The 23,549-nt window shown below is 37.9% G+C and overlaps 1 protein-coding gene across 1 annotated transcript in view; it reads left to right on the top strand.

Annotated features, from left to right (window-relative positions):
• LOC113511569 (cilia- and flagella-associated protein 43) overlaps positions 1–23,362 on the top strand; it is a 31,636-nt gene extending 8,274 nt beyond the window's left edge. The window contains exons 10-31 of the mRNA XM_052902683.1: positions 553–688; positions 1,813–1,976; positions 2,700–2,853; positions 3,430–3,645; positions 4,345–4,556; positions 5,246–5,392; positions 6,014–6,171; positions 6,584–6,803; positions 7,235–7,355; positions 8,148–8,266; positions 10,288–10,455; positions 11,177–11,350; positions 12,786–12,913; positions 13,578–13,772; positions 14,907–15,032; positions 16,328–16,433; positions 18,603–18,761; positions 19,405–19,518; positions 20,907–21,050; positions 21,972–22,124; positions 22,480–22,616; positions 23,175–23,362. Coding sequence (XP_052758643.1) covers positions 553–688; positions 1,813–1,976; positions 2,700–2,853; positions 3,430–3,645; positions 4,345–4,556; positions 5,246–5,392; positions 6,014–6,171; positions 6,584–6,803; positions 7,235–7,355; positions 8,148–8,266; positions 10,288–10,455; positions 11,177–11,350; positions 12,786–12,913; positions 13,578–13,772; positions 14,907–15,032; positions 16,328–16,433; positions 18,603–18,761; positions 19,405–19,518; positions 20,907–21,050; positions 21,972–22,124; positions 22,480–22,616; positions 23,175–23,316 — 3,393 coding nt within the window. The 3' untranslated portion in view covers positions 23,317–23,362. The remainder of the gene's footprint in view (positions 1–552; positions 689–1,812; positions 1,977–2,699; positions 2,854–3,429; positions 3,646–4,344; positions 4,557–5,245; positions 5,393–6,013; positions 6,172–6,583; positions 6,804–7,234; positions 7,356–8,147; positions 8,267–10,287; positions 10,456–11,176; positions 11,351–12,785; positions 12,914–13,577; positions 13,773–14,906; positions 15,033–16,327; positions 16,434–18,602; positions 18,762–19,404; positions 19,519–20,906; positions 21,051–21,971; positions 22,125–22,479; positions 22,617–23,174) is intronic.
• Positions 23,363–23,549: the final 187 nt, after the last annotated feature.

Here is a 23,549-nt window from a genome sequence, read left to right as displayed (position 1 = left end):
AAAAAAAGGGGTAAGGAGGTTTCTTCAAGGTCGGCAACGCACGCGTAATATCCTTGTTATTGTACGCATTCATAGGCTATGCTAACCGCTTATCTATTAACAGATGGGCCATTTGCTTGTTTGCCACCACAGTGGTAAAAAAAAACGTAACAACTTCTTTAAAATTAAAATAAAATTCTCCTGTGATGTACTACAATTATACTTCATCATCATACAAGAGGGAGACTTTGTACAAAAGTCGTTTGTTTGGGTACCTCTGTCCCATTCGTGTTTCTATCGTGAAGCAGTTGTATTTGCATGGCTGCATTTCGGTTTGAAAGGTGGGATATAGCAGTGAATTTACAGGGTACAGAGGAATAACACCTGACTCTTCAGGAATAGCAACGCATGGGGGGTATCATGGGCGAAACAGTATACTCTGTTATGTCCATAGTACTGCTCATGTCTATAGGCGACGGTTACCACTTTCCATCAGGTGGGCCGTCAATTTGTTTGCTATTCTAAATTGCATAAAAAAAAAAACTTATTTCTTCATTTTTGACATGCTACCAGTTATCCGAGGATTTTAAACTGACGCTGGTGCGTTACGCGGAGCTAGGCCGCGGTCTCGCCGACTCCTTCCTCATGAAGGTGGGCGAATCCATGCGCTCATTCAGTCTTGTGCTTTTCTCCGACAAATACGCAATAGGTTAGTAACTTCTTAATTCTTATATTTGAATTTAAAATTACCTCAATTTTAAATTTAGATAGATTTACTCTTTATTGTTTCCTCCAAAAGATTACAATAGTAAACTTATTATAAATATAAACAATTACAAGAAATAAATTTACTGATTTACCAAGTTACATATTCTTTATTAGTACCTAAACAAGGTTGTGTTTCCATTTAAGGGAAGAATATATCAGTGAAATTACATATGTATGCATAATATCCTAGTCCTTAGGACAGTCATGAAGGGTATTATAAGCAGATCAGTATACTCTGTTTGTCCATGGTACTGTTTATGCCTGCGAGTAAAGGCGACAATTACCACTTTCCATCAGATGGGTCGTCAGCTTGTTTGCCATTCTAAGTTGCTTTAAAAACCTGATTCGATTTTGGTGTATTGTGAGACCAATTCATGTGATACCTAATGGCGGTGGAACTTTTAATTATTTTATATTCATTTAATTGGATAATTAAGTTTAATTGATTATTTAAATAACTAAATATATTTTATTACAGATAACTACAATCAATATTTAAAGCTTGTATGGTATACGAGTCGATGGCATGGTCATTGGTGGTCATTTGCCACTGTGTTTTCCCTTAGTTCTTTTTTTTTTATTTAATTGTTAATACATTATTTATTGTCCTCTACATGAACATATATATATATATATATATATATATATATATATATATATATATATATATATATATATATATATATATATATATATATATATATATACTATACGTAAAATGTAAATTAAAATTTTAATTTAAAACGTTGCAAATTATATATATATATATATATATATATATATATATATATATATATATATATATATATATATATATATATATATATATATATATATACTCATTAATCGTACATTGATTATAGTAAATTACATAATTAAATATATTTTAGTGATAATAGAATTAGACTGTAAAATGTAAATTAAAATTTTAATTTAAAACGTGTAATTTCTATTACATAAAGTAAAATTTCGCATTCAATTAAAATTCACATTTAATTACATTAATATATAATTTAAAATTGATAACAAAAGATACTTATTATTAAGACTTATCGTCTCAATTAGGTGAGCGTATAATATGCATAAACGCTGACACGGGCAAAGACAACAAGTTCGCGGGCAAGATGCAGGGTCCTTACGCGCGGCTGCTGCCTCTAGCGACCAAGGACACTATGCTGGGCATTCCGCACATCTCCAAGCAGTTCCATGTACTCAAATTATCTGGTGAAGTGAGTTAGCTGCTTTAATTTTGTGTTAATGACGATTAAGAGAAGAAGTGCTTGAAGCATTTACACTCTGAATGATTTTCAGCTATACACAATGATACCTACACAATGAATGATGAAAAAGTATAAAAAAAACATCTTTTAAGAGACTTAGTGATACTCTTGTTAAGAATGAAAGTAAACATTTTACTCAAAGAGTTAAGAGGCAACGGAATACTATAATAAATGACGAACTAAGCAAAAAAAATGTAACGGCAATGCAGAACATCCTGACCCCGGCTAATTCAGAAAAACTCGTTTCCTAAATCAGTCCAACCGGGAGTCGAATCCGGTACCTCATTTACGCAAAGAAACGTACATACTCATCACTGCACGGCTGGAAGGGATTGTTAGTAATTAGGGCTACCAGTCCCATTGCTAACAATATACGCTGTCAAGTAAACCCCTACGTGGTCCACCCTGGAAACCCTGAATCCCAGGTGTATTCATCACAATGGGCTAACAGACCTGTTTTTTTATTCTCACCTGTCATCCCTCACTGGTGTATACCGTTAACGCAGGCGGGGTAGGCATTTCATTGCCATCCATTAAAAAAAACTCATCACTGCGCTTTTTTTTAATAGATGATATTGAAATGGTAACTCCGCCTGCGCTAATAATGTATTACTGCGCTGTGGAGGTCGTGGTTAACTAGTAACAGTAAAGTGTTTACAAACGATTGTACAGAAAGGCGTAACGATCTCGGTGAAGATGGGCCCGATCATCGAGTCCGGGCACGACATGCGCCAGTTCGGCGGGTACTTCAACAACGTCGCGGTGCTGACCTACGGCTATGATGGCACGGTCATCATACGGCAGCCGGACGCGCCGTCTGAGTACGGTCAGTCGATTTACTGTATCGTCATCATAATTTAATCTGATAACTGTCCACTGCTGCACATAATCCTCCATAAAGGTGGTTTAGCTTGTAGTTGCTATGCTTGATAGGTACGTTGACAATCAGTTAGGCTTTTAGAGATGTTTGGTGTCTGTGACTCCAAATATCATAATGAAGCTATTTAAAAAAGTAATTATCCTTAAAAGCATGATAATGATTATCAGTATACATAGTTTCCAGTCTCTACTTCACCTGTTTTTTTTTTGATGAGTGAAAATGGTATGGTAATCCCGCCCGCGCTAACGGGATACGCCGGCGGAGCACCAGTGAAGGGTGACAGATGAGAATGAAAACAGGCCAGTTGGCCCATCATGATGAATTCTTTAGGAATTAATCATGATAGTTTCCAAGGGGAAGCGCGAGGAGGTCGACCTGGTTGGGTATATTGCTAGCAATGGGATTCTCAGTCTCCAGTACTATCAACAATCACTTTCCCCCTTTTTTCACCTGTTCGATCAGCTAAACTATTTGACGATCTAAAAATATAAGCAAAAGAGAATCAACGCCTTGTGTTTTAAGTTTGCAAACAGATCGTTACCCACCGCTACGAATGCGGCATCCGACAAGCTCTTGTGGATGGCGAAAGAAGTTATATCACACACTTGGCCGGCAATCGTACTATAGCCGTATTGCGGCTCCATGACCGCGGTGAACCGGATCCACAACACGAACCGCTAAACAAGAACATCTTCGAACGGAACGGAAACACGCTTTTAATCATCAATGATACAGACAGTAAGTGTATAAATCAATACGAGGTACTAACATAGTACTTTTTTGCTAAAAATACGACATCATAACCTTCGGGAAAAGAGCAAATTCCTTTTTAAACGGCCGGCAGCACACCTGCAATGCCGTTGATGTTGTGGGTGATCATGGGCGGCGGTAGTCACTTACCACCAGGTGAGTCGCATGCTCGTTTGCCCCCTGTATTGTAAAAAAATAAGAAGAAATTAATGTTGTTTGCTGCATTCAAGTTGTAGATAAATTTATTATTTTAAACTTAAAATCTAAATGTTCCGTTCTTATAAATGTTCTTATGTCGTTCCATTTCATTGGTCGTGCTGGAAAAATAATAAACTTAGTAACAGTGACAATAACATAAAAGAGCCCGTCTGTTCTTTCAAAGCCAAATTGTGCTCGAAACAATTTTTGACATCTAAAGGTCGTCATTTTAATTTATATTGTTACTCTATATCCTATAATATTCTCAATTTATTCAAATGAGTCAAGCTATGTAGTGCTGGTGGCTCAAGACCGTTCCTTACGGCAGTCTACGAGAGAGGCCTAGGATCAGAAATCTAATCTCAAAAAAAAATTATCGGCCGTTTTTGACAGCCGAGTAAAAATAATCTATATTTAAATTTAAAGGGTTAGAAAGTAAATCCATGTAAATAAAGCCTCAGGTTCTACTAAATGCTATTTTTTCTATAGAAACATACTTAGATTTGCAAGAGGAGAAGAAAGTCCGCGAAGAAGCGTTGGACTACAAACAGCAGCGCGAAGAGGTGGTCCGGGCATTTGAAGCGATACAGTCTCGACTGGTGGCGCTGTTGGAGGAGAATCTATCGGAGCCGCCGCTACACCAACTCTCACTGGCAGAGTTTAACTTGCATCTTGAGCACAAGAAGGAGAGGCTCAAGCAGGTGATTCTTTATAGACAAGTACTGTAACCTTTGTGGTTTACCTTCCGCTGGTTTCAGTTGGTTTCTCGTACAATTTTTTAAACATTCGTATTCACGATGTCTAGACTTTTTCTAGGTATATCATCTCATCATCATCATCATCTCAGCTTATAGTTGGGGGTTTTGCCAGTAGTAGCCACGTTTAGCAGGCGGGTTAGCAACCGCATTTAGACCCATGGTGATGTTTTAAGTGAAACACTGCTGCCTATCCCTCGACTATTTCCTTTGGTCGCCTCTTACGACATCCACGGGAAAGGAAGAGGTGGCCCATTCTATGTGGGGATCGACACGGCGATAGGTATATCATCTATTTACAAATGATACAATATCCGTTTAGTTTGGAGAACATGACGCTGTGTGATATCTTCAAGGGTATTTATTTATCATTCATCATCACATAATAACTTAATAAACCTGCTGATGAGCACGAATCAATCCTCACATGAGGAGAACGGTAATAGTACATTTTCAATATCTATCACGCCGGCTAGTTGGCTTGGTCTATATCAAACCAACATGAGACGAATGTTCTAACTATGGGATATTAACACTCGTCTCGGGTCCACAGAAAAAATATTATTAAAATCAGACCCATAGAAAATTTTCTCAGCTAAATTTATGAATGTTATGTAAATCGGAATATTTTTCAGGCGGAGCGCGAACGAGAAGATATCCGGCTAAAGACAGAGGCTCGTATCCGCGCCCAGGACAAGGTCACCGCGTGGATCAAACGGACCTGCTGGGACACCATGCTCACGCCCAGAGTCAAACTGTTTGCTATATTCAGTCATTACCAAGCAAGTACTTTAATTTGAGGATATATACTAAGATAATTCTAAATAAAAAGATTATTTTTATACTATTCTACTAATCTAATATTAGTCACGAGTTTCACTAGACTTCACGCTTCTACTTTGGAAGGAAAAGAATTGTTAATAAGGGAGTCTAAAAGTCCTATTGCTAATATTATATCAGGTCGACCTCCACGTCGTTCCTCTTGGAGACCGTCGTGGTTAATTCTTGTTAAATTCATTACGATGGGCCAACTGTCCTCACCTAAAATCCCTGACAGTTACCTCGCCAGCATATGTCGATAGCATAGGCGGAGTAATCATTCCATTATCTCTTATTAAAAAAAGAAATTTATTAAAAGAAGGAATTCCCAAAGAGGGTTGACGTCAGGCAGGCGGCCGGTCGTAAAACTATAAGCCAAATCTTTTTGCAATATGGATAAAAAGCATATTACGCCGACCCCAAATAATAATTGGGATAAGGGTAGGAAAATGATGATGATCTCTTATTAAAAAAACATCCTATCTTGTACGGCGACTCCGTCAGCCTATCTTGCATTATTGTCAAAGGCAAAGGTTGTGTTGTGGTAGATCAGTGAAAAATTAAGACACATTGCATTGGAACAGGTAGAGAATTATGCGGTGCTGCCGACGCAGCGCGACTATTGGCCAGAGTTGCAGCAGATTGAGGCATTGCGTGCTATAGAGATGGAGAACGACGCCGCAGTCTTTCGACCCTGGGAAGAGACGATTGACAGAGCGAGCGCCGACAAGAGCCAAATACCGTAACATACTTAATTTAATACTATATTACATTAGTTAGTTGCTGTATGATCCCGACAAAGAATGCCATCCCTTCCTTTACCATGAGTGTCGTAGGAGGCGACTAAGGGACCCTAATGGTCGAAGAATGACAGACAACCGCGTCCATCTTAAAACATCATTAAAATCAAAACCGCGGTTGCCAACTCGCCTGCCAAGCGTCGCTACTACTGACAAAACCCCCCAAGGGAGAGGCTTATGTTCAGCAGCAGACAGTTAAAAGGCTGATATGATGATGATGATGATGGTGACAGTATTTAATGTAAGAGGACAACTAATTTAAATAATAACTGTGTTTGACATTTTCGACAACGGTTTCCAGACATGTATATAAAACAGAATATATAAATATGTTTTAATAATAATAAATAATAGGCTCCCGGAGAGCTCGGTGATGTCGGTGAAGGAAGGCCGCAAGAGCATGGAGAGCAAGGTGGGCGAGTTTAAGCAGCAGGAGTCGGAGGAGGTGGCCGGCAACCCTCACGCGCTGTACGGCACTAGTGCGCACAAGTTCATGCAATTGCCCGCCTACATGATACCGCAGACGTTTGCTTTCTCCTTCCTGCACATGAATTGGCTGCAGCACATCGTCAAGGTTGGATTGTAGTTTTTTTTTATTTTATAGGATGAAAATGGAATTTTAACCCATTTGCGCTAACGGTGGCAGTGCGCCAGTGAAAGATGATAGGTGAAAATGCTATCAACAGATCAATTAGTGCGTCGTGAAGAATTCGACAAGAATTAATCACGATGGTTTTCTGATGCCACGTGGAGATCAACCGGAACAATATACCCTATATTGCTGTCAATGAGGCCGCTAGACTTCATTACTAACAACAGAGCAGTGCAAACAGCAATGTTAACTTTTGAGAAACTTATGCTTTATTGGTCAAATAATGAAAACTAGGTATATTGTTCCGTTCTTAGGAAAATTTTGGAAATAACGACGGCCAAATTTTGATGTTCATGGGGTCATGCACAATAACCGTTAGGTGTGAAATATGCAGTTTTGTTTTTTTTTTTCAGCTAAATGTACAGAACATGCGGCTGTGGTTCAACAAGCAATTTGATGATCTGATGAACCTCAAGAAGCGGGAGGTTGGCCTCGTCGAAGAGCGAAATGCGAGGCTACGCTTCATTGTAGAGGGTTCGAGAATTTTCGACACCAGTTACATTAATTTGTGCCCGAATAGTTAATAGATTTCACGCTTGACTGAAGTCCATGTTGTTTGCATTTATTGTTTCTTTTTTGTTATTAAGTAGTTGTTATTTTTCTTTTTGTACTTATGTATATAAAATTACATAATTTTTAAGTAGATTTGAACTCTTATACCACAATTAAGTCACTCCTAAATAAACAATAGTTATTTGCAAGTATTTAGATGCAAGGCATTTTATGTGTAATATACAATCTTTAATATACTTAGTTTGTGTATATTTACAGGAGTATTAGTATATAAATAATTCGATATTAGTCTGAACATTTCCCAAGATGATACCAGTCTAAATTCTAAGTTTTTTTTTTAGTGTATGATAATGGAATGATAACCCCGCCTGCGCTAACGGTATACGCTTGCGGAGCACCAGTGATGGATGATAGGTGAGAATTAATATGCAGGTCAGTTAGCCGATCATGATGAATTCATCAGGAATTAATCATGATAGTTTCTAAGGGGAACCGCGAGGAGGTCGACCTGGTTGGGTATATTGCTAGCAATGGGATTCTTCGTCTCCATTACTAACAATCCCTTTTCCCCCCTCTAAATTCTAAGTTGTGTACAATTACATACCTTAAAATGCCTAAAACTAATATTTCTTGAAACTTGACAGTGACTCGAGAATTGAATCTATCTTATTTATATAAAGCGACTTATCCATTACTATGCCATAAAAATACACACTAGAGTCTTTTTCTAATAAGTAATATTTCATAATACAGAGTTAAACAAGCTGTCGGATCTGCGCGGCAGCTTCCATCACTTAGTTATAGACATCAAGAACCCTGAGTGGCGACAGGAGGAACTGCCAGAGCGTTTGATCAAAGTCGATCCAGAAGAAGTGAGTAACGTTATAAATAACTTCATATTTTTTATACAACTTAGAATGGCAAACAAGCTGACGGCCCACCTGATGGAAAGTGGTAACCGTCGCCTATAGACATGAGCAGTACCATGGACATAACATAATAACTGTTTCGCCCATGATACCCCCCATGCGTTGCCATTCCTGAGGACTCAGGTATTATTCCTCTGTACCCAGTAAATTCACGCCATATCCCACCCTTTAAACCGACACACAGCCATGCAAACACAACTGCTTCACGATAGAAACATGAATGGGGCAGAGGTACGCAAGCAAACGATTTTTGTACAAAGTCTCCCTCTGGTGATCTACGAACTACACTTGTAGGTTTATTATGAACGCTTACAACCTAATAATTTTACAGATTAAATTGTGGCATTAGTCACATGATCCAAATCTATTAAGTTTTTCGATTCTTGATTTTTTTTATACCACTGAGATGCCAAACAAGTATACGACCCACTTGATTGTAATATAATAAGCCCCTTACTAATTCGCATGCCCATTTTTTCCATGACAATTGCTATATAAATATAATAGAATAGAAACATTTATTGTCATACAATTACAATATAAAATATAAATGACATATACAAAAAGTGTCCCATACTCGGCAAAAGGAACCGGCTCAGCTGATGCTGTGAGTGTCCCAGCGCAATGTGAACAGCTGCACAGCGCTGGTGTTCAGCCAGTCCCTCTCTTAACAAAACAACCAAAGTGCAGGGTACCACTTTACATTACTTTTTACAAGAATTATTTCTCAATACTAATTAAAAAAAATACTAATAAAAAAAAAGGAAATAAGTTCTTAATTGTGCCTATATTTGACACATACACATATATATATATACACACATATACATGCACAGACATATATACACATATACATACACACATGAGTAAAATATCATATTGAGGATCAGATACTACCGATAGTTATGTTCTCCTTTATTTTGTTTCTCCAACAGTACTCGTTTTAGTCTATATTTGAAACAGAGCTGGGACATTTCCTCGTGGAGAGGCGGAGGTAAATTCCAGCTTTTCAACTCAAGCTTTTGTTGTAATATCATAATGAGAAGAATTAATTTTGGCACATTTAGTTCGAAGTATTTATTGCAATATCTATTTAAACATACGTCTTAGATATTACTAGACATATACCTAATTCAAATACAGTTGTTTACATTTATGATTGTTACATGCAATAAATATACACGCTTGTCAACATTATTCGGACTTGTTTTTAATAACTGGGTACTTTATTTATTTATTTTTTATTGTACACAAAAATTACAAACATATGTATAATATATATTAAATAAAGATGTACAACAGGCGAGCTTAACTCTGTAAGAGTTCTCTTCCAGCACACCCTTAGTGGAAAGGAGCATTAATTACCAGCGGGCAGTGTGCGTACAATAATAGGAGGAAACAGTATAGTTGTTTATATTAAGGAATAATAAATATGTTGACATATATACAAAGTAACTCATATAATTAAAATCAAAATACATACATATCTGTGTACAATAATACATATACATATATACATAGACATAAAATATTCCTTTACATACAAAATACGTATATATACACACATGTACATAATAAGTTTATGAGGACAGAAGATGCTCTTTTAATCTACTCTTGAGGGGGGAAAGGGATTGTTAGTAATAGAGACTGAGAATCCCATTGCTAGCAATATACCCAACCAGGTCGACCTCCTCGCGGTTCTCCCTGGAAACTATCATGGTTAATTCCTGATGAATTCATCATGATGGGCTAACTGGCCTGGTTTTCATTCTCATCTATCACCCTTCACTGGTGCTCCGCCAGCGTATCCCGTTAGCGCGGGCAGGGTTACCATACCATTTACACCCATTGAAAAAAAAATCTACTCTTGAATATATTCAGTGATTGATTTTCACGAATATGCAGTGGAAGAGTGTTCCATACTTCATACTTTGTGACTGATTCTTACATGTATATGGCTATAGTGCAGCATCGAACCGTACATCAGTCCAAGCCAGATCGTGATTTCACCACCTGAACCGAAGCCAAAGGACGACTTCCGCGAGCGCGCTTTAATGGAGATGATGGACGGTGTGCTTGAGAAACTATGGCATGAGGAGATCAAGAAACCGATACCGATGCCTCAATGCATGGTAAGTGTGATATGCGTGGTGTGTCCGAATTTTGTTCTTAATGTGTTACCTTTATTTATACACTATAGTTGCCCATCCTTGACCATAATTTCCCTTAGTTACCTTTTATGAAATTAAATGAAATGAAATGAATTTATTTTGTTAGAATGCAGGTAATTTTAGATGATAGAGGTTTATATTTCCCGTGTACATTCTGCCTCTATGTCGGCGTGCAAATTTTTAACAATATAAGAAATTTATATATACATTCTACATTATATTTCCTTTCCTTAGTCATACAATATATTATTATTATTTATTACAGTAAACGGAAAATAAAAGCCTGTACAATAGTTACGATAAATAGTAATACGATAGTTTACGATACCTATAAAGGGAAAGATGGCCTATTCTATACCTGCAACGCATACGAGTGCGATGGAATACTGGACATTAATTTTTAATTTTCTCCGTGCCCAAGTAGTACTTATAGGAAACACGATTTTTTTTTGTATCTGCGAAAACCTAACTCAATCCAATTGGACTGAGTTAGGACTAATTAGGAATTCCTAAATAGTAATCCATGTTGCTTATAGTGAACATATGTTATTGCCTACAAGCCAAATAATTACTTTTGTATTCATCAGTATTGCATACAAAACCAGATTTAGTGGATATTCGAAATATTATTTTGGAAGTCTCTAAAATTTTTACATGCTCTCGTAAAATTTATCATGTCCAGTTGGAGAAAGATCCTGAGCATTTCAACGAGGATGACCTACGGCTTGTGTTCGAGTACGAAGAGAAGGTGGCGTCCCGCAACGAGGAGCGGGACAAGTACCGCAAGATGCTGCACGCCGAGTATGCCAAGCTCGCGCAGGTGCTCGACGAGGGCATCGTCAAATTCAACCAGAAGGTACCTTTCACCAATATACCTAAAGAGTGAAATCTGCATCGTTAGCGAAACGTAAAGTTAAGAATCTGTTTTGTCGTGAACACAATGGATTTTATTTATAACTAGCGGCCCGTCCCGGCGTCGCACGGGTGGACACTTTTATCATTTCCCTTCACTGCTCTGCTCGTATTGATCGTAGCGTGATGAAAAGTATACTATAACCTGCCCAGGAGTATGAAGAATAATTGTACCAAGTTTCGTTAAAATCCATCGAGTAGTTTTTGTTTCAATAACGAATATACACAGACAGACAGACAAAAATTTTACTGATTGCATTTTTGGCATCAGTATCGATCACTAATCACCCGCTGATAGTTATTTTGGAAATATTTTCCATGTACAGAATTGACCTCTCTACAGATTTATTATAAGTATAGATAAACTCTGATATTCGATGATAAATAAGTTTAATTTTAATATATAAATTTACAGTAAATTATTAATTGCTGCTACAACTGTCCAATGTAACAAGATGATACGGTACTAATATATATAAAAATGGATAATAATAAATAAATATAATATAATGGATACAATAATAATAACAAAGGAAGCGCCTGCTTGAATAGGCTTAGCACACAGTTACAAATTTGTCATTAAACGTACTTTTTTTTTATACACTTTAGAATAGCAAACAAGTAGATGGGCCACCTGATGGAAACTGGTAGCTGTTGCCTACAGACTGTATACGGGTTTACCTATGATACACTTCATACGCTGTACTCTGTAATTTCACTGTCATATCCCACCATTTAAATCGAAATACAGCCATGCAAACACAACATGCTTCACGGCAGAAACACGAGTGGGTCAGAAATATTCATGCAGACAACTTTTGTACTAAGGGGGGAAAGGGATTGTTAGTAATGGAGACTGAAAATCCCATTGCTAGCAATATACCCAACCAGGTCGACCTCTTCGCGGTTCCCCCTGAAAACTATCATGGTTAGTTCCTGATGAATTCATCATGATGGGCTAACTGGCCTGGTTTTCATTCTCATCGATCACCCTTCACTGGTGCTCCGCCAGCGTATCCCGTTAGCGCAGGCGGGGTTACCATACCATTTACATCTATCAAAAAAAAAACTTTTGTACTAAGTCTCTCACTCTGGTTGGAGGGAATTTTCGTAATTCAAAAAGTCAAAAACAGAAAAATATGTTAGTCTTTCATACTAACTCAACAACTCAACTTTAATTTCCATTCGTGACCCATGTTTTTAGAGAAAATATTTATTTTCACTGTTAGAACTCTCCCTTCAAAGATTGCTAACGACGTCAACTTGACCGTTGTATGCCAGTATTCATTTACTTGGATCTTTGAAAGGTGTCTCGTCCGATGGATCAGTAATAGAAGAATTCCCTAGTATGATTTCTTTAATTCCAAATTTAATTTTAGGTGAAGGAGTTGTGGCTAACCAAACTTCAAGTGGACTCTGTTATTGGCCAAGAGAATCTAAATCTGATGCGCTTACGTCGTATTAACTTGGACCGAGTTGAAATGGATGAAAAATTAGAGGATATGCGGTAATTATATCAAGAAGGCTTAAAAATGCAGTTTCCCACGAGTTCTTTTAAAAATTAGATTAAATTTTTACAATTATTAATTATAAATTTTATAAAATATAAAATTTTATTAATTATAAGCACTGAATTATTTTACTATTGAATTAATTACATAAAATTAACACGAATTCTAGAATAAAGGCAAACATTTAAAATAAACAGTGTCGTAAACTTTCCATCACTATAAGAATTATTTCTTATTAGTTTAAACTGTTAACTATAGAGATTTTCTTTTATACAACTTAGAATGGCAAACAAGCTGACGGCCCACCTGATAGAAAGTGGTTACCGTCGCCTATAGACATGAGCAGTACCATGGACATAACAGAGTATACTGTTTCGCTCATGATACCTCCTATGCGTTGCCATTCCTGAAGACTCAGGTGTTATTCCTCTGTACCCAGTAAATTCACGCCATATCCCACCCTTCAAACCGAAACACAGCCATGCAAACACAACTGCTTCACGGTAGAAACACGAATGGGACAGAGGTGGCGAAACAATCGACTTTTGTACAAAGTCTCCCTCTGGTGGTGATTATAAATATGTGAATATTAAATCAACCAGTCAAATAATAATAAGTCGTTAATTTAGTAAAAAAAAAAATTAAAAATCGTCCACACAGAGCAGAAATATCACGCTTGGAGGGCGAAATAGAGGTGCTGCAGAAAGAGGCAAACAGTGCAGCTGTGCAGGCCGAGGAGTGTCAGGCGACGTATGATGCGCTTGCGCAGAAGGACAAGTACATGGAGCGCACCTTCAAAAACCACTTCGCGGATCTCTCACCGATCATCGTCGACCAGTGCTACAAGTTCTACAAGTTAGTACCATTATACCTAATGATTCGTTTTTCTTTACCTAAAACCAATTGTCTTAGAAATATGTAAGCGGAAATAGATATATTTCTATATAGCATATTATAAAATTTGGTGAAAACATGATACGGGTGTCAATAGCAAAATTTTACCTGTCGCTTGATGTAATAGTAGCTATGTTGTTTTGCGGCATGAATAACGTTTCGAGTACAATTAATATGTTTTTAACGAATGACTATGGAATGGTAACTCCGCCTGCGGGGGGTAGAGGGATTGTTAGTAATGGAGACTGAGAATCCCATTGTTAGCAATATACCCAACCAGGTCGACCTCCTCGCGATTCTCCCTGGAAACTATCATGGTTAATTCCTGATGAATTCATCATGATGGGCTAACTGGCCTGTTTTCATTCTCATCTATCACCCTTCACTGGTGCTCCGCCGGCGTATCCCGTTAGCGCAGGCGGGAGTACCATATCATTTTCAACCATAAAAAAAAACCCCCCTGCGCTATCGGTATATGGTAGCGGGACACTATTGAGGGACGATAGATGAGAATGTAGCAGGTCAGTTGGCCTAACGACGAATACAAAATTAACCTCGATGGTTTCCAGAGAGAATCGCGTGGAGGTCGGCCTGATAGGATATATTGCTAGCAATGGGACCCTCTTACGATTAATAGTTGGGTCAATTCAGAAACGTTGCTAAACTGCTTTTCTAATGGGATACCTATTCGTTACATACCTTTCTCATCTACCTCCGAGGAAAGTGGCCATAAGGCTAGACGCTGCGCTGCACTATGCGGACTCTACATTATTCATATTGGGCAGTAAATTTGCCAATAATGCATTACCGCGCCTCACCTCACGATGAAGTTTTTATGGGTGAAAATGGAATGGTAACCCCGCCCGAGGTATCGATGAGAATGAAAGCAGGCCCATTGCTCGATGAACTGCATTACATGGAGGTCGATTTAATGAGATATATTGAATAAATAAATAAATAAATAAATACTAACAATTCCTTTCCTCCCGTCGTGAGGTGTACTGACGTGGAGTCTTTACAACTGTGGAACGTCTAGTCAGTGGTGAAGTGAGTTTGGTGGATACCTATGATGCACTCACGTGGTGTGGTGCGCAGGAAGCGTCCGAAGTGGCAGCAGCGCGCGTCGCACACGCCGGCCGTGCTGAACGAGCTGGCCGGAGCGGTGCTGGCGGCCGCACGCCCGCCGCTGTTGCACCCCGACTGCCTCGACTACTACAAGGGGTACACGCCACCACTAGGTCACCACGCTACCACGTCACTACATTACATATTACACGCATACATACTTCTGTTTTGTTTTTCTTTTTTATGTTTTTTCTGTGATAAAATTTAATCATCATCAAATCAACCTTTAACTAACTGTCCACTTTTTTTATACCACTGAGGTGGCAAACAAGCATACGGCCCACCTGATGGTAAGCGGTTACCGTAGCCTATGAATGCCTGCAATACCAGAGGTATTACGCGCGCGTTGCCGACCCTGAAGAAACCTCTTTACTCCCCTTTTGAAGAATCCCATGCTGTAGTCTCTTGGGAAAAATTCGGCAGGGAGTTCATTCCATAACCTGAGTGTTCGACTGTCCACTGCTGAACATAAGCCTCACTCTTAAGAAGGTTTGGTCAGTAGTTACCACGCTTGGCAGACAGATTAGTAACCGCAGTTAGGCTTTAGAGATGTTTTAAGACAGACGCTGCTGCCCACCCTTCGCCCTCAGTTAGTCGCCTCTTACGACACCCGCGGGAAAGGAAGGGTTGGCACATTCTGAGCTGAGAGCATACGGCCTTCGGGTAAAATTGAATGATAGTAAGATATTCCACCATCAAAAATCAAAGACTTTTGAATGATTTAAATTAAAATACCATTATATTAACATATATTTATATAATAATTTCACATGCAGTCGTTTAAGCATGATTGAGTAACAAACTATTTTACTATTTTATTTTATTTTATTTTATTTTGAGCAAAAGTCGTTTGCTTTTAGTAAAATAGTTTGTCTCTCTCCTCTCTCTCTCTCTTGCTCACTTGTCACCTCTGTCCCAAGTCTGTTCTGTTTCTACCATGCACCAGTTGTGTTTGCATGGCTGTTTCGGTTTGAAGGGTGGGATATGGCGGTGAATTTACAGGATTCAGAGGAAATAACACCTGTCATCTCAGGAATGGCAACGCATTGGGAGTATCATGGGCGAAACAGTATACTCTGTTGTGTCCATGGTACTGCTCATGTCTATAGGCGACGGTTACCACTTTCCATCAGCTGGGCCGTCAGCTTATTTGGCATTCTAAATTGCATAAAAAATTTTTTATGACGGATTTATCTCTGCGTTTCAAATAGCTAGATTGAACGGAGTTTCGGTATTTTTTTATTTACGTTTTTTAATTAGAAAACGATTCTATATTGTCACTCTTTCACATTCTTTTTACATACCTACATACATAGTTAACAACTATAAAGCCAATTATAATAAACGTTCTGAAGTTAACTGTAGTTCTAATATAAGTACTAATGCATTAGGGTGGAACAGTTGGACCTGATCAGCAACATGCCGCCGGTGATGGACGACGGCCTGTGGGCCACGATGTGCAAGCTGCGACGCGCCAAAATAGAGAACGAGATACGCGTGGGTATTGTCTATGGTTACAACCTTAGATACAGGTAGACTGTCTCTATAGAAATGCTTTTAGAAAAACGGGTCAATTGATAAATAGTTATGAGTGATTCCTTTATAACTTCTATATTTATTTTGTCTTATAATTTCTGCATCTTTTTAATGCGTAAACACTTATTTTATTTATTAAATAATACGTCAAGTTACATTTTATGCGTAAGTATATAGAATACTGACAAAAAAAAAAAGAGTCAGTTAATTTGACAATTAGCTGACAAAAAGTAGACCCGTTTTTGAGGCTCGATGCTTTATCTATGAAATCTAAGGTTACAACAAACAAGTTTTTTTTTTTTTTTAATTTATAAAAAACAGTTATTTATAGAAAATATCAGAATACTTAGATACTATAATCGTGGCAAAATTAAAACCAAGAATTAATTTTATATATTGTAAAAAGCCTATCAAGATTTACATTCCATACATTCAATGTATATCAAAGATTTAAATGAAAAACAAAAAGGGATCAAAGCTTCTACTACGGTGGGGTGAAGAATTCAAGAAATCCTTCGACATATCTCGACCGCAAGACGATGTGTCATGGGTTATCGGACTGAGGAGGCCGCAAGGGCCGGACTTGGTTTTGAAACCATAGGACTGACGCGACATGGCGTCGGATTGCATTACAATAGCTCCCCCCAAGCGTATTGTGGAATGCGTTGGGGCAGATTTAAGCGGCTCTGCCCCAGGTACCGCTTGACCGAGTAGAAACGGATCCCCGATAACACTGTCGTCTTGTTTGTATATATACTTAACGATCAAAAATATTTCGATAGCGCGTTTTAGGATTCGCACTGCTATTCACACAACAAAGAATGCCGTGTTATCGTTTATTTATTATAAGTTATGTCGTTTTTTGGAGGGTTCTTTAGTGGTCGCTCATTGGTCGAAATTCGACCATAACGTACATTGTAATAAATGAATTTATTATGGTTATGTTTGACATTAAGTAAGACTATAGACAAATAATATTTAAAACAAACAATATTAATCTATTCTCAATTTGACCATAGACTTAACAATAAGCAAAATATATAATACGTATGTGTTTTTTTTTTATTGATTTAATGTATTTTTTATGTATAATTTAATATATTTATATATTAAATTATACATATATATATATATATATATATATATATATATATATATATATATATATATATATATATATATGTACTCCTTCTCTGTATAAACTATAAGTGTGCGAAATTTCATACTCCTCCGTAAATTTCGTAAAAAGTTTTTTGCTTCACGTATTAATATATAGATAACTTTCCTTATTATTTTTTATATATATTAGAATGTTATATACATAATATATATGAGTTTTATGTTGTATCTCCATACAAAAGCATTTGTTTGACATTATCTATATAATCTAAGATAAATGTTTAATTATTGTTAAACCCACGCCGCTACCTACAGGCATTACAAAAATATATATAAATTAATTTACTTCTACAAAATTATGAATTGGTAACCCCGACTGCGATAACGGTATCACTGGCGGGGCACCAATCAGAGATGAAAGGTGAGAATGAACAGGCAAGTCAGTTAGCCCATTGTGATGTATACACCTGGAATTTAATACGATGGCTTCCAGGGGGGACCGCGCGCGAAGGTCACCTGATATGGTATATTATTAGCAATAGGACTGGTAGTTCGCATTACTAACAATCCCTCCCCCCCCACTATATATTATAGTTGGTTGTCCCTCGAAATTTAACTTGCTATACTTTAATACTAACAATAAATATATATATCCTAGTATTAGGTATTATATATATATATATATATATATATATATATATATATATATATATATATTTTATTTTTTTTTATTTTTTATATGTTTTCTGATGGAAAGTGGTAACCGTCGCTTATAGTCACGAGCAGTACCATGGACATAACAGAGTATACTGTTTCGCCCATGATACCCCCCATGCGTTGCCATTCCTGAGGACTCAGGTGTTATTCCTCTGTACCCAGTAAATTCACGCCAGGTCAATCCCTTTCCTTCTCCTAAACAAACAGGTTGCTTATTATAATAATTCAGCAGTAGGTGATGAATCACTGAAATGATAATGATGCCTTTTCATTGTTCTTTTCTACATACCATAGATGCGGGCGATAGTGCAGGAGATAGCGTATGTGGACAGCATGAGCAATGGGTGGAGCAAGGCGATCGCGGCGCGACGGAACTTGCTCGCCAACATGCACGAGCGCATCCACCAGCATCGGGAGGCTGTCGAGCTCGCCGCCAGGAACAGAACCATACAGGTTATTTACGAATGTAACTAGCTTTTATCCGTGATTTCGTCCACATAACCGGAATATATTCACTGACCAGTATAATAAGCCTATGTAAAGGGTAAAGAAGGTACCCCATATAATACTTGTAAACAGGGGAAAGGGATTGTTAGTAACTAGGAAAAATGGCTCCATTGCTAGCAAGCCCTGTCAGGTCGACCTCCTTGTGGTTCCTCCTGGAAAACATTGTGATTAATTCTTGTTACATTCGTCACGAGGGGCTAACTGATCTGCTATCGTACACGTCTATTATCCCTCACTGGTGCCCCGCCAGTGTATACGGATAGAGCAGGCGGGGCCACCATTCCATTAAAAAGAAGTACGTGTATTTTATATTTTCAAACTTATTCGTTAATTCATTAAGGCACTAAGAAGTTGTTACTTTACTTTAATATTTGTAATATTATATTAGTAAGAATTCATGTTCAAATAGAATGTGTTGATATGGTCATGTTCATATCATACGAAGAAATGAAAGCCATGTTTTAAAGAAAGCGTTAAGTATAAAAGTGGATGGATTGTGTGAAAGATAAAATACATAAAAGAGTGTAGTCAGTGTATAAAGCGCCTGCACTCTGTACTACAATTATTAAGTGCATAGTCGACATTGCAGCTGGTCTTGCCCGCGGGGCAAGTGGAAATAATAACGACCGGCCACATGGAGGACTTCGAAGATGCCACCCTTATACTGCGTGAGGACATCGAAAAGATCAACAATGTTATATTGGTTAGTGTGCACACTATGTGGAGTCCTGTATACATACTCTATGTGGAGAAACAACCGTAATAATAAAGGATTGCCCCCAATACGACTTTTTATGTATACTGCCCAATTCCAATTCTGTTGACAGCCTTTACAACTTATAACTAACCTAGTTATGTAAGTTTGTTTAGGTGTCTACTATTTCGTCGTTATAACTAACTTAGTTATGTAAGTTAGTTTAGGTGTCCACTATTTCGTCGTTATAACTAACCTAGTTATGTAAGTTTGTTTAGGTGTCCACTATTTCGTCGTTTTTTTTTTAAATACTTTGTTTCTGTCGCTATGTTTTTTGCGACAACCTTCTAATCTGTAATCTTATTTTATCTGTGTATAAAACTGAGGATTTTTTTTCTATATATATAAATTTAAGTATATATAAAGTTGTAACTACTATTTCATCGTTATAACTAACCTAGTTATGTAAGTTTGTTTAGGTGTCCACTATTTATCCGATATAAATAACCCGTCAATAGACAAGATGCTATAGTTAATTAGATTGGTGTAAAGGGAATTGGATTTGATCGATTGATTGGTTAGCAAATCGACTTTTTTAAAACACAATGCAACAAAACATGAGTTATGCAAGTGAAATTAATGTAACCAGAGATCTTTATAAGAATAGGACAAGATTAGTTATTGACATTAAGTGTAGACATTTTCGGAACAATAATTTTTTTTATAACTCCTGAACGCATGAGAAAGAATAAGGCCTTGGTATGTTTTTTTTTATACGACTTAGAATAGCAAACAAGCTGACGGCCCACCTGATGGAAAGTGATAACCGTCGCCTATAGACATTATCTCGTGTTAAACATTAATTATATTATTTATTATTATTTCAGCCATCAACTGTCCACTGCTGGACATAAGTCTTTCCCATAATAGCTGTTTTGCTAGTAGTTGCCACGCTTGGCAAGCGGATTGGTAACCGCAGTTAGGCTTTTAGAGATGTTAGTCGCTGTTTACGACATCTACGGGAAAGGAAGGGGCGGCCCATTCTATGCCGGGACCACACGGCGAATTATAAACATTAATACGGTATCGAAAATGTATCGATCGATAAATTTGTTTGTTACTCGTCTAAAGGCGTTTTTCAAGGCACTTTCTTTACGTACAACCACGTTTTGGAACCAACTTCCAGCACCAGTATTTCGGAACCGTCACGACATCGTAATCTTCAGGAAAAGAGCACATTCCTTTATAAAAGTTCAGCAGCACACTTGCAATTCCTATGATGTTGCGTGTGCTCATAGACGACAGTAGTCACTTACCATCAGGCGAACCGCATGCTCGTTTGCCTTCTGTATTATATAAAAAAAAATCGATATGAAGATAAAATTTCTTATACACAGAAAGTAGGCGAAATGAAGTTGCGCATGATGCGCAAACAGATGGAGTTCCGCAAGGGCATCCTCAGCAAGGAGTGGGAGCACGCGCAGACCAAGATGAAGCTGCGCCACATGGAGCAAGAGCTGCAATCATACAAGCGGCTTAAGGTAACGTTACCGATGCAAACACGATGGATCCTACCGTTGATGGTGACTTAGTCTTATCTCTGTATTTAGTTTAGAAGATTGAGATCATCATTATCATAATAAAAAGCTATTAAGAGGTCCACTTGTCAGTACAGGTCTTCCATAAAAATAGATACAATTCAAACAGATTTCACCACCGTACAACCCGCCATAAACTAAAATTTCATCCCAACCATCTGGACGAGTAGCGCTCTTCCGCCGTGCGTTTTTCAATGCACTTTCTTCCACGCACAACCATTCTTTGGAATTAACTACCAGTAGCAGTATTTCCGAACCGATACGACAACATAACTTTTAAGGAAAGAGCATATTCCGTTTTAAAAGGCCGGCAGCACACCTGCAATGCCGTTGGTGTTGTGGGGGATCATGGGCGGCGGTAGTCACTTACCAACAGGTGAGCCGCTTGCTCGTTTGCCCCCTGTGTTGTAAAGAAAATACAGAAGTACACGAAACATACATAGGTATTTTAAAATCTTAATAATTAAATAAAATAATAGTATTAGTCCGTTATTAAAAATTTAAAAGTGCTATTTTAAGCTCTCTCTTCAGTCGTACACTCTTGGCAGAGTGGTCGTGGTTTTCACAATGACGGTGGATCGTCGGTGAGGCTCTCCTTCGCGATTGAGGTCCTCGCAATATGTCTCCATCTACTTCTGTTCGCCGCCGAGCGAGAGCATTCCACAATAGACTGCTGAATAGACACTATAGAAATTTTAAGCTAGGTTGCTGTAATATTGCAACTAGTAGCTACGAGAACTACGAGGATTGAAGTGTATGTTCACTACAAACGACAAGACGAATTCTACAAATTCCTCTAAGTTTGTAGCCCTGAATGGGGTAGATTCAGGGCTACAAACGTGAACATATTTATTTCATTAACAGATCCCGAAGGAGTTGCAGTTGTATCTGAAGAACAAGGAGCTCGGCTACACGGATGAGCAGGACTACGTGCGCATGGAGAAGGAGATGGAAGCTTCCAAGGTGTCAGTCAACAAGATGCTCACAGAGCAGATACATCAAGTCGAAGAGTTGGAGGTACGCTAAAGTTTGTTTCCTAAATTGACCCTATCGAGAATCGAACCTAAAACTTAATTAGAAAAAATCCCATCACTAGGCAGAGTGATCAATCGTATATGGCAATATATGATTGATTGTCACCTATTCATACCAAAGGCAGGGGAAAGGGATTGTTAGTTATGGGGTCTAACAGCTCCACTGCTCTGGAAACCATCATGGTTAATTCTTGTGGAATTCGTCACGACAGGATAACTGAGCTGCTTTTGTCCTCACTTCATTTATCACTGATGCCCTGCTAGCATATACCGATAGCGCAGGCCATTCCATTATCCATAAAAAACCTATTCATACCTATATTTGTTATCGTTTATAGTTGAAAATCAGTGCGATAGAAGCGCAGTCGGCACAGCTGGAGAACCTGATCGCATCGCTCAATGTGAAAGTGTCCGAGAAGCGGCTCAACGAAGACCCTCTCGAACCGATACGCATTCGCAGGATCTTCAAACGGAGGTGACTAGCTTTTGAAGATTTTAAACGTCTTCAGCAAAAGAGGTTCTCAGTTCATCTGTATTTTTGTGGGATTATTGATGACTTTTTAATCCTGTGTGTTAGTCTAATTAAAGGAACTATTATATTTCGCAAAGTAAAATTTAATTTTTATAATAGGAATTTAAATCTTTTTGTTTTGTATTGTATTTTTGCTAATTATTACCTCAATACTAAGGTAAAATCATTCATCATTTTAATCATTTTCATACCCAGCATAGTGCAAGAGTGTGATAAGTCCAGCGGTAGGAAATAATTGGTTCGTTTTGATAATGTTGTTTCATGCTTAGAATGTTGTGGCAAATAAACTGTCGGGTTCATGTAATGGAGAGTGGTAATCCAATGCAATTCCAAATTACATAAAATTTGGAATAGCAAATATCATGGCATCTAATAGAAAATGCTAATGATCGCCTACTGCCATCAAAAGCACCATGAACATCACATTTTGTATGCTTATGGCTCTCTTCTTGTTTTCCATTCTTACAGTGTTGTAACTTCTTAACGTTGGGCTTGTATCAGGATGGAGACCTTGGTGATGCGCAGTCAACTGGTGCGCGAGGTACAGGCGAACCACAGCAGCATCGTGCTGCTGCAGACCGAGCTGGAGCTGCTGCGGCTCAAGACCTACCCCACACTGGCCAGCTTCCGCACCTTCTCCTAACTGTAATGTCTACCAACTACCTAGAATATACAGAGTGATACAAACAGTGCTGGCTTTTTATTTATGTTCGTGATTTTGGCTGTGCAACTGGACAATAGGCCAGTATGCATTGTGCATTTTCGACCATAACTGACAATTGGAAGATTATATATATATATAAATCTTTTGTTTTCGTTATGTCTTTTAGTTGAATGCTTTAATTATAAATCATCACGATTCCACGACATAAAGTT

Source organism: Galleria mellonella, unplaced genomic scaffold (assembly GCF_026898425.1).
Source record: "Galleria mellonella isolate WM207_F2 unplaced genomic scaffold, CSIRO_AGI_GalMel_v1 utg93, whole genome shotgun sequence".
NCBI classification, from domain to species: Eukaryota; Metazoa; Arthropoda; class Insecta; order Lepidoptera; family Pyralidae; genus Galleria; species Galleria mellonella.
Note: the sequence above shows the minus strand (reverse complement) of the source record. Positions and strands in the feature narration are given on the sequence as shown.